The 14,168-nt window shown below is 37.6% G+C and overlaps 1 protein-coding gene across 1 annotated transcript; it reads right to left on the minus strand.

Annotated features, from left to right (window-relative positions):
- Nucleotides 1–1,907: 1,907 nt before the first annotated feature.
- LOC120525153 (probable E3 ubiquitin-protein ligase RNF217) lies at nucleotides 1,908–10,375 on the minus strand. The gene is made up of 4 exons (XM_039747222.1): nucleotides 10,207–10,375; nucleotides 5,048–5,145; nucleotides 4,438–4,584; nucleotides 1,908–3,012 (listed from the first exon to the last, which is right to left on the minus strand). The coding sequence occupies exons 1-4, from the start codon at nucleotides 10,250–10,252 to the stop codon at nucleotides 2,551–2,553; spliced, it is 753 nt and encodes a 250-aa protein (XP_039603156.1). The 5' UTR covers nucleotides 10,253–10,375; the 3' UTR covers nucleotides 1,908–2,550.
- Nucleotides 10,376–14,168: the final 3,793 nt, after the last annotated feature.

Below are 14,168 nucleotides of genomic sequence, written 5' to 3' on the forward strand. Positions count from 1 at the left end.
GAACAGCCTTCTCCAATGTTCAGAAGTTTTTAGGAAAAAACTTTAAAGACAGCTGTAAGATGAGCAACTATATCTGTTATACTAATTGTGTTTCTCATTGAGTATGTGGGTCAAAGATGGGTCACAGATGGGCTGCGAGGTTAGTGACTTATAGACTATTGAATAGGGGGTGGCCAGCTATCTCAGGACTGGAGATGAAAACATTTTATTGTTGCTTGCACTGTTTCACCTAAATTCACACAGGACACTCAAAAATATTTTCAGATTAGATTAAATTAGATTATTTATTTATAAAAGCACATTTAAAACAACAGAAGTTGCACCAAAGTGTTGCATAAAGAAGCATTAAAATAAAAACAATACAAAAAATCATACAGAAGCAGATTAATAAAACAACCAATTATAACATCCCCTACAATCTCATCATACACAGTGAAAGGCGGAAAAAAAAACAAGTAGGTAGGTGGAAAGGCAAGTCATTCCCAAGCCTAGAAGCAATAACTGAGAAAGCTCTGTCTCCCCTCGACTTCAGCTGAGATCTTGGAACTACAAGGAGTAGTTGACGAGTTGACTTCAATGCTCTACAGTAGGGGTGAAGTATTTTGGAGGAAGACCATGCAAGGCTTTAAAAACAAACAACACGATTTTAAAATCAATGCGACACCTCACCGGTAGCCAGAGGAGAGAGGCTAAAATGGAGGAGATATGATCCTTTTTTCTAGACCCAACTAAAAATCTTGCTGCTGCGTTTTGAACCAGATGAAATAATGACAGAGCAGATTTGGGCAGTTCCACATATAAGGAATTACATTAATCTAGCCGAGATGTAATAAAAGCTTGCATAACTGTTTCCACGTCCATAGATGAAAGAAAAGATTTTAGTTTAGAAATTTGCCTCAGTTGGTAAAAACTGAACTTTATTACGGTTTGTTTTTCAAAACTTATTGACGACTTGAAGATGATAGCTAGATTTCTGACATCATTATGAATCATTGCTGCCAAGGAGCCTAACTGAGTGCCGATTTCAACTGCAGATGTGGTAGGACCAAAAATAATGACCTCTGTTTTATTTTCGTTTAATTGTAAGAAAATTTGTGCTATCCAATAGTCAATATCCTTAAAGCATTTCAACAGCTTAACAATGATCTGTGACATTGTGTTTGTAATATACCTCCATCCATCCATTTTCTAACCCGCTGAATCCAAATACAGGGTCACGGGGGTCTGCTGGAGCCAATCCCAGCCAATCCCAGCCAACACAGGAACCAATCCTGGGCAGGGTGCCAACCCACCGCAGGACACACACAAACACACCCACACACCAAGCACACACTAGGGCCAATTTAGAATCGCAAACCCACGCAGACACAGGAAGAACATGCAAACTCCACGCAGGGAGGACCCGGGAAGTGAACCCGGGTCTCCTAACTGCGAGGCAGCAACGCTACCACTGCGCCACCGTGCTGCCCTGTAATATACCTAAATAAGCAAATAAATCTGAAATAAGATGAATGAGTAGAAAAAAATGAACATAATCATGCTAAATTACAAGAAATACAATAATGGGCTGCTCAGTAAAAAAGAAATATAGAGAAAGGTCTGCCATTACTGTCTACAATGCAGATTCTATTAGTCCCAAAAACACTGAAATGATTACATTTACTGGTGACTAAGTGCACATCAGTCATTACAGACAGCATACAGTACAGAAATCCATATACGCCGATACACAGAAAGTATGAACTGAGTAGAAAACATGAGGGGCACCAAGAAAATTTTGGAACAGTTCTTCATGAGTGGTAATGTATTCTATCTAGTATTTAACTTCAAAGACAACCAGATGTACTTGTTACTTTCCTCATTTCAAAGGATGATCTCCAAAAATTACCATGATGAATAAAGACAGACAGACAGAGAAGTACTTTAATTGTCCAGAGGGAAAAAATTGGGAAATATCTGTTTTCTGACATTTTTTGTTAAGTTTTTCTTAACTGTGCTGAAAGAAAAAAAATGCAATGATCTGTTATTTTTTTTGATTCTTGAGAGTATAATGTAAAAAAGGTTTGAAATAGTGAATTGACTTGAGTGCTCGTAGATGTCTATGGTCTTGGAGATAACTCCAAGTGTTTTTTTTTAGGTGTGTCCCTTAGGTTCTGGCTTTTTAATTCAGAAGGTTATGTAGAAATGTAATAAAGTAAAGGGAGATCTCCCATGATTTGCAGTACATTTAACTTCTAGGCCAAAACTGTGTCTTCCATGATCAATGATCATTTGCCCTATTAGAACCTTTAATAATGTGTGCAGTAGAGAGAGCTAGAAGAAGAAGTAATGCTTATCTGACATTATCTAAGGGTTTTTACTGGCCTCACCTCCTTACTTGCCATCTCATTGAATTCACTGGTGTTCTGGCTTTTCCTTAACCCTTTGGATATTATTTTCGGTCATATTTGTACTGCTACAGAATGGGAACTGGCAGGCAGGGGCAAGCAAAAAAGGACTTGAAGATAAATCATAATTTAGTGAATGCTACTAGAGGAAAGTACATTCATATCAGCACAATCTCACAGCTGTCTGTCTCGGTGCTTTAATGCACCGATAATCTCTGATGATATCCATGTCTTCTGGATGCATGAATAGGATAAGATTTGGAATTGCGCAGTATGTTTTGAGACACCGGAAACAGAAATGGTAATTGCACTCTGGACATATGACCTTTGGACACCCTACAAGAGAGTGTGCAATGAGGCAAAAACACTGAGGACATGCCCGGAAAGACGGACAACCATTCAGCCTGCTACCTGGTTCACTAATCAGTGGGCAGGACAGGAGACATGACAGCATGTAACAATTTTGGTTTCCACAGAGGTCATCCTGCAGAGATGTGCCTTTCCATTCCTGCTGGCAATCACTGCAGAATGAGAAGATCTTCCGCTGTCTTGTTGAACATGGTCGACATATGATGGAGTTGGTCTTCAGATTTTCTTTACTATATAAAGATTTGCAGCCTGGACACTGTTTTGAAGACAAAAGACAAGTGTTATGAATTTACACTTCATTGACCTTTTTCAAGCTCTTTTGCTCTTGTCAGACTGGTGCTCATTGGCTTACCTACAGACAGAGCTGAAGCCTGGCGTCATATATAGGAAAATCTGTGTGAAGACATTATGTCAGTTCTACCCACATGATTAAAAGAAATGACAGAGGTCAGGTGGATCTACATCGTCTTGAATTGTATGTAGTAAAATAAGGAAACTAATGGTGGCAGCATGGCTTTATATGAAGAACAGTTATTAAGCTATGACTGGTACAAGAGCACAGTCTACTGCATGTTGTTTCATGACACGTTAAAAAGTAAGGTTAAAAAAGAGCTGTGGGTAGTTCATGTTCTTGTTTGTGTCTGAGTGCATTCCTGTTTCATTCATGAGAGTGTTTTCCAAAAGTGGTTTATTTAACAATATTTTTGTAAAATTGCATTTGTTTAGGAAGCAAATGGATGGATGACTTGACATGAAGATCATATGAGTAAGTAACATAAAATTATTTTCATGGATGTTTCTGATATTGTTTGCTATTGTCCAGCACTGCTCCCCATTGACCCAAATTATATCAGAAACCTGGTTAAGTCTGTTCCGCATGAAAGCATAAGATTACATTTTTTTTCTTGGTAATTACAATAAGCCATATGGGGTAAATAACATATAGAAACATATAATTCTGGGATAAAGTATTTGTTTAAGATAATACACCATCCACACATTTCACACATTAAGCACATGTGAGTAACCGAATGCTTGGTGGAAGAGATATCACTGTTACAGCATTACAAGGTACTGTATGTCAGTAGCAATAGCTTACAACAACAGCAATCCCTTAAGGCAGCCACTTAATTTGAGAGAATCTGTAGAGAGGCCCATGTACTGGAATGTCCTCCACATGCATTCGAATGGACCAAGCCCATAGAACACAGAACAAGACAGGCAGACTTTTTAAAATAAATACTTTTTAAAGGCTTCATTAGAGTACCATTAACATTTAAGATGCCTTGTATGCCACTGTTGACTAAAAGGAATAAATAAAGATACTTTATTTTAAAAACAGAATGGCATGGCTGTTGAATCAACTGAGCGGCTGGTGTGCCCTCTAGCACTCGTATTATGTTTTCCTTGTACTGATTGAAGTGTAAGGAAAGGGGTTTGGTTTGGCATTTGCTGCTCAGTTTCACTGTCTGGCTTAGTTGCTGCTGGTATGAATTTCACCATTTGATTCACCCATAAATGAGCTGCAGTGATACAAATGGAAGGTGATTGGCATGATCTATCTGTCTATCTTTTCTTTTTATATTGAGTACAAGGAACACATTAAGTACTGGACTACCCACTTAATGGACGTAAAATGTCATGAAATATGTCCTATTAAGCATGCTGCTGTTATTCTTACCTTTTTGAGCAGAGTATTGCTTGAGTTCATTCGGGCTTTTTTACCTTCCATGGCTTTGATCTCCTCAGCAGTGAACACCGACAGCTGCTTTATTTCCATCCAGGGCCAGGCTACATGGCAGAGTGGACAGAAGAACTCAAAATCTCCCTATAAACAATTGAGAACAATGAAAGAAACACAAAGTAGAGGAAGAGTGAGAGATTAGGTGGGAGATGTAAGCATACTGCTAAATTATGCCCCTTATTTGGATAAAGATATGGTTTTCTTTATTATAGCTGAACTCTTCATCTCTGGATTTCTTCAGATAATAACTATTGGATATTAAACAAATTAACATAAAGCACATAATGGGTATTTTCTTCTATGTTCTTTTCAATATGGAACTGCAAAATGGGATTCTGTATTGTAAAGTTGTGTTCCTATGAAACTCATTGTAACGGTGTATGCTATTAATCGTGCTATATAAAACAAAGCCTAGCTGACTGAATGACTGTGTGGTTCACTGGAATACATTTGAGACAGCAGGGAAGCCATCATGACAGTTGCCTTATTTAAACTGATAACATCAAAGAAAAGTGAAGAGCAAAGACTGAAAATGCAAAAAGCTCACCTGGTCAACCTGTAAAGTCACCCATGCCTTAGTGAAAGATGAGTTAATGATGTGACCACAGGGGGTTTTTACTTTCAAAGCAGTGGATCTCTGGCAGGCTAGAAAAGAGAGCAGCTAAAGTGAAACTTGGTTATCTAGTGCACTTGAGATTGTGCCCACAATATATATACAGTCATATGAAAAAGTTTGGGAACCCCTCTTAATTCTTTGGATTTTCATTTATCATTGGCTGAGCTTTCAAAGTAGCAGCTTCCTTTCAATATATGACATACCTGATGGAAACAGTAGTATTTCAGCAGTGACATTAAGTGTATTGGATTAACGGAAAATATGCAATATGCATCATAACAAAATTAGACAGGTGCAAACATTTGGGCACCCCAACAGAAATATTATATCAGAACTTAGTTGAGCCTCCTTTTGCAAATATAACAGCCTCTAGACGCCTCCTATAGCCTTTGATGAGTGTCTGGATTCTGGATGGAGGTATTTTTGACCATTCTTCCATACAAAATCTCTCCAGTTCAGTTAAATTTGATTGCTGTCAAGCATGGACAGCCTGATTCAAATAATCCCATAGATTTTCAATGATATTCAAGTCAGGTGACAGTGACGGCCATTTCAGAACATTGTACTTCTCCCTCTGCATGAACGTCTTTGTAGATTTCGAACTGTGCTTTGGGTCATTGTCTTGTTGGAATATCCAACACCTGTGTAACTTCAACTTTGTGACTGATGCTTGAACATTATCCTGAAGAATTTGTTGATATTGGGTTGAATTCATCTGACCCTCGACTTTAACAAGGGCCACAGTCCCTGAACTAGCCACACAGCCCCACAGCATGATGGAACCTCCACCAAATTTGACAGTAGGTAGCAGGTGCTTTTCTTGGAATGCGGTTTTCTTTTTCCGCCATGCAAAGCACTTTTTGTTATGACCAAATAATTCAATTTTTGTCTCGTCAGTCCAAAGCACTTTGTTCCAAAATTAATCTGGCTTGTCTAAATTAGCATTTGCGTACAACAAGCGACTCTATTTGTGGCATGAGTGCAGAAAGGGCTCTTTCTCATCACCCTGCCATACAGATGTTCTTTGTGCAAATTGCACTGAATTGTAGAACGATGTACAGATACACCATCTGCAGCAAGATGTTCTTTCAGGTCTTTAGAGGTGATATGTGGGTTGTCTGTAGCCATTCTCACAATCTTGCGCATATGCTGTTCCTGTACTTTTCTTGGCCTGTCAGACCTGCTGGGTTTAACAGCAACTGTGCCTGTGGCCTTCCATTTCCTAAATACATTCCTTACAGTTGAAACTGACAGTTTAAACCTATGAGATAGCTTTTTGTAGCCTTTCCCTAAACCATGAGACTGAACAATCTTTGTTTTCAGATCTTTTGTGAGTTGCTTTGAGGATCCCATGCTGTCACTCTTCACAGGAGAGTCAAAGGGAAGCACAACTTGCAATTGACCGCCTTAAATATATTTCTCATGATTGGACACACCTGTCTATGAAGTTCAAGGCTTAACGAGCTAATCCAACCAATTTGGTGTTGCAAGTAATCAGTATTGAGCAGTTACATGCATTCAAATCAGCAAAATTACAAGGGGACCCAAAGTTTTGCACAGCCAGTTTTTCACATTTGATTTAATTTCATACAACTAAATACTACTTCTCTAAAAATCTTTGTTCAGAAAACACCCCAATACTCAGATGTTCCTAGAAAATGAAAGACATACCACTGTTATCTTATTTGTTGAAAGTAAATTATTATGCAGGCTGAGAGGGGTTCCCAAACTTACAAACATACACTGTATGTCAAAATAATGTATGGAGTATTAAATTTTATACTTGTGATGTGATCAGAGGTGACCCCCTGAGGGGACCCCATTATAAGTGAATGAATTAAATGAATCAACGGAATCAATTTAAATGGGTAGTTCAGTAGAATCAAATCAGTAAAGTGAATTGAAATGCTCATCACTACTGTCCTTATAGCCCTGGACTTGTTATATAGGAAGCAAAGAAAAAGATGCTATTCTGATGCAAAGTGGGCAACAAATTTGCCAGTGTATGAAAAAAAGTTTAATCAGCTTCTGCAACCCAACAAAACTCTCAGGATTTGTAAAAAACCAGTTTATTCAAAGTCTTTAACGTTCTTTCCAACAGTACAAAGATGTGGGGATCCCATGGAACACGCAGTGACATGTTGTTGAAAAAAGGGGCATTTCTTTATACAAAATATCATATTTTATGCAAATATTAGATGGTTCAGAAAACTAGTTTATTTTATGTTAAAACAACTTAATTAAACTCTGTAAAGGAAAAATTAGAATACCATGTTTTGAGTATTTAAAAAGTGTTGAGTTTCTGCATGATTACCATAAAATAGGTAATGACAACAGCCCCTGATTACATTTATGTTAAAACTAAGCAATTTAATGATTTTGTTCAAAATCATTTCATCATGTTAATATGACATCTAAGGGAATTATAACAACTTAACTAGAAAATAATCTGCATTATCAACAAACATGATAATTTTAAATTAAACCAGATGCATAAATTAGACATTCACATTAGTTAATTTTCTGAGTGCAAGAACATGTTAGAGAGTATCCACAAACTTGGACAAGTAAAGACAAGCAGTACCAGCTTAATTATCATCATGGTGGTGATATCACGCAGTGCAACTCTGAAAAACAACAGATTTTTTTGTAATTGAAGCATCAAAACATCAGAAATTTGACAAACAAGACGAGACCATGCAGTCCATTTAGCTCATTTGTTTAGATAATACATAAGCTGTCCCAATATTTCATCCAGACACTTTAAGATTGTCGAGGTAGCCATAGATCTACTCATCAAACTGATAGAACTACAAATGCAGTCTTAAAAAATAAAGGTGCCAGTGGAATTCTTTACAGTGACACCATTGGGGAAGCACTTTTGGTCTTCTATTATTTAGATCTGAAACATGCTCCATGGAGTAATAGCCATGAATAGATGGTAACAGATGATTTTAAAAGTTGTCTTGCTGCATATAATAATACAGGCTAAGTCCAAGTTAGTAGGTAGCCTATCACAGAGGTTAAAGATTTCAATTTTGTTTTTACATTTTTTTTGCATATTCATATACAAAGAACCAATCCCATGAGAGGGGGTTAGAGCATTAGAGCATTAACTATATGATCCATACTGTAACTGCTACTGCATCCCCCCGGGTTCCATTTTAGGGCCACTACTTTTTTCAATCTACATCCTGCCTTTAGGTGCAATTTTTAGAAAACATGCAATTTCATATCACCTATATGCTGACGACTGCCAAATTTATTTCTCCCTCAAGCCAACTGACTCCACCAAACCTCTCCTCGACTGCCTATCTGACATTAAGGACTGGCTGGCTGTAAACTTTCTTCACCTGAACGATTCAAAAACCGAGGTCATTGTTTTTAGCCCCGACTGCAAACGGACCCCACCCCTTGGCCTCGACTCTCTTCCCATTCCATTAACTTCGTCTGTCTCCAATCTTGGAATCAAAATGGATACGGTCCTGAAAATGGATGCTCAAGTCAACAGCACAGTAAAATCCTGCTTTTTCCATCTCAGGCGAATCGCCAAACTCAAGCCTCTTCTGTCTAACCACCTCCTGGAATCAGTAATCCATGCATTCATGACGTCCCGGCTTGACTACTCAAATTCCTGCCTTTATGGTATGGTAAAGTAAAGCCACTCTTTCTAGATTCCAACTGGCTCAGAATGCGGCTGCAAGGCTTCTAACTGGAAGTAGCAGAATCCAACACATTTCACCGATTTTAAAAACCCTACACTGGCTGCCGATTAGATTCAGAATCGATTTTAAGATACTCCTCTTAACCTATAAGGCACTAAACGGTCTAGCCCCCGCCTATTTGAGTGTCTTGCTCCATCTTCACAATCCTCTTCGTGTTCTTAGATCCGTAGATCAGCTGCTCCTAACCGTTCCCAAGGCACATTTTAAAGCTCGTGGTGAAAAGGCTTTCTCCGTCTGTGCACCCAGGCTCTGGAACTCCCTGCCCTTAGTGGTTAGGCAAGCCGCTTCAGTCGCCACATTTAAATCTCGCCTAAAAACGCACTTCTTCACATTGGCTTTTAATTCTTAACCTGCCTCATTTGCACTTGCATCTTCCTAACTCTCAATTTTATTGGGTCCTCTGACCTGTTTTTAGTATCTCTGTTTTAATTCTCTCTTAATGTTTGTTTTTAATATTTTGTTTTTAGTCCTGCTTCTTTTTTAACTGTACAGCGCTTCGGTCAGTTGTAATGCTGTGCTTTTAAGCGCTCAACAAATAAAATGGTATGGTATGGTATGGTAAGTTGTATTTTTAAGATTGTACAAAAAAACACACCTTAAACAAATTAGTAGAAAACAAACGTAACATTGCATTCTGCACGATTTAAAACAATTAAAAATAATCACGTTCCTGAAAACTATCAATGAAGGTCGGCTAACAAAAATAAAAAAGGCAGCTTCGTTCTTCGTATGACTTGGTGACATGACTTTCTGCCTACTGTTTTTCACTCTCGCTTAAATGTCAGTCGCCCTTGACATATGTTGGGTTGGCGGTCTTTGCCCTCTTGACCGTCGTCCACTATACGATTACAAAAAAGAAAACATAAGCTGCCTAAGCTTCCAAAATACGTGCTCAAATAATAGGCCAAGAATCTCCCAGTTTATGACGGCTAACTGCAGTCTCATATTTGAGTCAACTCAATAAAAAAATGCATAAATTGACCGGGCCAGGGGCTAGGGTTCAAATCCAACGGTATTAGTTTTAAATTTAAAAAACAATGCTTGATGTTTTGAATAAGTGAAGTTAAAAGACGGAACAGAAGTAACTGTCACGACTTGAATGCATTTATGGTGACGCAGCCTCTCGCACTCATCCTGAGCGCACCCACGAAGCTTAGAGTTTGTGTTCAACATAAAATGATAAACACGATCACGAGGCACGTTTGAACCGTAATACAGGAGCACCATAGATAAGCAAGCGAGAATATAATAATTAAAAAAACGAAATGTCTCACTACTGGAGGATGTCAACTTTCGACAGTCGTAAAATCGAAAAGGACTATCATCGGCTTTCTTGAAATGTTTAAACCAGTAATGCGATCCTACCTGAAACAGAGCGATCGGCCGACAACCACCTCAGCCAGGAAAACATGTCAGGATCGAAGGTTCTCCGAGGGAGTCTGACAATGGAGAATTTTTCCCGGCTGCGCTACGTGGAAAGCCCCCGTTTGAATACATTCGGTTTCGAATTAAATCATCGCTGCTTTCGCTTTTGCCTGCGAACTGTAATAATATAGAAAGCTAAATCTGAAAACAGCCGACCAGACGTCAACGCCTTATGATGAAGGTCACTGTCGCTAAACGATTTAATGGATTTGTGTTTCACTTTCTTAGTTTAGCTTACCGTACGTATAGGGTAAATGAAATGTGCAACTCACAACTTAACTTTAAATTCAGAATGACCACCGTTAAACAAGCAATGAACAATATTTTATTGCACTGGCCTGCTGAAGTTTACTGACATTTTAAACATCTATTGGGTTCAAGGTATCGATTCAGAGAGTGAAACAATCTAAACAACGGGGATTCTCCCTGCCGACATGTTTTCAATGTATGGATTAAAGGTGTCTGTCACTTGCCAGGGTACCGATACGCTTTGCTTATTGCTGTTTTTCTTATTTTATATTTCTTGCTATTTAAAAATGTTTTACTATTTTGTCATTTCTTTACTGGACTGCAGTGATGACATTTCAAGTTCAAGACGCGTCACCATCGTTTCTGTGCGGAGTGCAGCTCTGCTGTGGCCAAACACCAGGCCGTGATATCAGCGTGTCCGTTTATTGTTCTTTATTCACAGCCTTGTTTTGCAAATCACGGACCTGAAATTTGACACGTACGTACTTCATAAAATACAGAACATTTAATTTCTGACATACAACGCAGGGGTGGTTCTGCAGGTCCAAGAGACTGTGTGATCTATGGACAGAGAAAGAGTATCTGAAGGGGTGCAATGGTCAGCAGGCTTGCCTTCTTTTCACGTAACAAATTCAAATGTAATTCTCGCTTTTTCTTTTGACTTTAATCTCAATTTTTGTCATGGCCAAATGTCCACATTAATAAAAAATAAAAAGTGCCAGAGTGGCTCTTCAGAGCATTCCCATAAGGGAATCAATTTTGGTTCCCAAAAGATCCCTCCACATGAAAGTTCCAGAAATAATCTTTATTTATTTAGATCCGTGACAGACTCCATGCAGTAAATAACCAGGAATAGATGGAAACAGACTTGTGACATACCAATGGCTCATGATTGTCAAAAGATAAAAACATACAATAGCACAGGCTTATTTCAGGTTTTCTTATCTGTTAGTGTCCTGATAGGTAGCCTACCATATTGTATATATTTAAGTTTGTTTTTCTAAATATTAGAAAGTTTTTCAAAGCACATAGAACCAACTTCATATGCAAAGAACCCTTCTTAGAATGAAACAATGCTTTGTCAAGCAATGGAGTTACGAGGAACAACACAACCAAAGAACCGTAAAGTGCCATTAAGAGTGTATATTGTCTCAGTGGTTATGTATGCAAGAAGGAGTAATTCTCCTGCTATCTATCTATCTATCTATCTATCTATCTATCTATCTATCTATCTATCTATCTATCTATCTATCTATCTATCTATCTATCTAAAAAAAACAAAAACAAAAAAAAAAAACACAGAAATCAGAAAACTGCCTAATTGTAATAGAAACAAGATGAAGATAAGGGTGGGAACAAAATCAACAAACAAAATGTAAAAAAAATAAAGGCAAAGCTTGACAGTCTCGTTTTCTTTGACAAAACTAACAATATTTACATATAAAACTTGATTTCTTGTTTGGCATAATAGGATGTCAAAGTTTCTGTACCAATGAAAAACATATTTCTTGTCTTTTTTCAATGTCAGGTATTTGTAATGACCTGTGGTGGAAGATGGCCAGAGTGATATAATTTACTTTGATTTTTTTGAGGAAAGAATTAGGAATTCAAACCATAGTGTGTAGACAGGTGCAAAATTGGCTTAAACATAAGGAAGAAAGCCTTATGATGAGAAGAACTTCTTCAGAATTAGGTGTTGTCCTTCAGGGGTCACTGTTCTGGCCAAGGTTATTATAGTTAATGAAAGCTAAAATCAAAACTGAAACTATTATTAAAAAACATTTTCCTAAACTGAAATAAAATAATTAACAAAACTGAAATGAAGAACTAAAACTAAGCACAGCTATTAAAGTAGCTGCAAAGACTAACTAAAATAAAATAATAAAAGACTTAAATATTTTTAGTTTTTGTTTTTGAATGAATATTCTCGTTGTTAGTCTTTAACCTTTATAATGTTTAACTCTAAAACAGAAAGTACTCCACCACGAGCCACCCGCACATATTCATCCAGTGAACAGCGGCTGTTGACGGAGGGCAGGTGTTCACACAAGAGCAAGCTGAATACGGGCATGTAAAGCAATAGAAATAGAAAGCAATTTACTATACCACCCTTCTTTGTGCTTGTTGTATGTCAAGATTTAATTCAAACGCCTCAAATCGGAATGTGACCATATAGACAGAAAAACTATGAGTGAGTAACGTTTCAGTTTATTTCTCAGGTGTCTGCTTTTTGTTGGCAGTAATTCAACTGCCACTTCGAACAGGAGAAATCCTTTCTGAAAATAAAACTGCACTGATCGAGAGACTGACTAGGTCATCATACAAGATCAGTATATTGTTGTAGACCAATCACTTTTGCTTTAAAAAAGTTGCTTAACAACAAAGGGATATACACTTGTAAAACTCCTGAGTTGTCAGCTTCTCTACTGAACTACAGGTAGGTAGGCGAAGAGAGCATGCCAGCTGGTGAAAAACTAAACATACTAATGTGTTTTTGTATTTATTCTATATTTATTAATTTATCTCTTTTTAGTTTATATTCACAGCTCAAAATACCTGCCAATTCATAATAGAGCATATGGTTTTCAGCAGTCACTACGTGTACTAGACAAAAGTTTGTTAGAACAATATTATTGTATAACTTATAATAACTAACGTATACGTAACATTTAAGCAATACACTAGTAAATCATAAAACATACTGCTATGTACAGGAATATGTAGACAGAGTTGCAATTCATAACGAAATGTACATACGCTTTTCATTTGTCACTACGTGTGCTAGACAAGAGTTCGCTAGAACAATACGTATTATAATTTATAATAACTATAACATAACTAAATATTGACTAAAATGCAGTAAAAAGTCAATATGTATATAAAATAATGAACATTTAAGCAATACAGTACTGTAAATCATTAAATATACTGTACGTACATTGTACACTATAGTAGACAGAGAGTTTCACGTTACAGTACCCAGATGATTTCTTACAAGGCCCGTTATTGGCTGAAAGAGGAGACTCAACCAATCAGAGCGGGATTTTCATTCTCTTGGGCTATGATTGGCTGCTGCTAACGTGGTGTAATCTTGCAAGGACAGCGTGCATGGGTCCCCAACTCATCTCAATTCTCTGCATATCGCATACCTTGCTTGTGGTCCGATTGCTGTTAGCAAACTTTTTGTGAACTTTTCATTTTGTTTTAAACCCTGCAATGGCTCCCAAGCGTCCTGCATCTTCTAAGCCTTCTAGTAGTTGTGAGCCTAAGCACCAGAGGAAGACCTTGACCATTCAGGAGAAGGTAAAACTCCTGGATATGCTTCAGGAAGGAAAGCGTTACATGGACGTTGCTCGCCATTACAAGTTTACATGTGTTTAAAGCGTGTGGGAGGGGTATTTTAAGGCTTAAACTATAAAAAAAATGTTTATTTATATGGTCTTTCTATATCACGGATTGTCACCTATCCCTTATAGGTCTGGAACATACAGTGCATCCGGAAAGTATTCACAGCGCATCACTTTTTCCACATTTTGTTATGTTACAGCCTTATTCCAAAATGGATTAAATTCATTTTTTTCCTCAGAATTCTACACACAACACCCCATAATAACAACATGAAAAAAGTTTACTTCAGATTTTTGCAAATTTAT

Source organism: Polypterus senegalus, chromosome 3 (genome assembly GCF_016835505.1).
Source record: "Polypterus senegalus isolate Bchr_013 chromosome 3, ASM1683550v1, whole genome shotgun sequence".
In the NCBI taxonomy this organism is placed as follows: Eukaryota; Metazoa; Chordata; class Cladistia; order Polypteriformes; family Polypteridae; genus Polypterus; species Polypterus senegalus.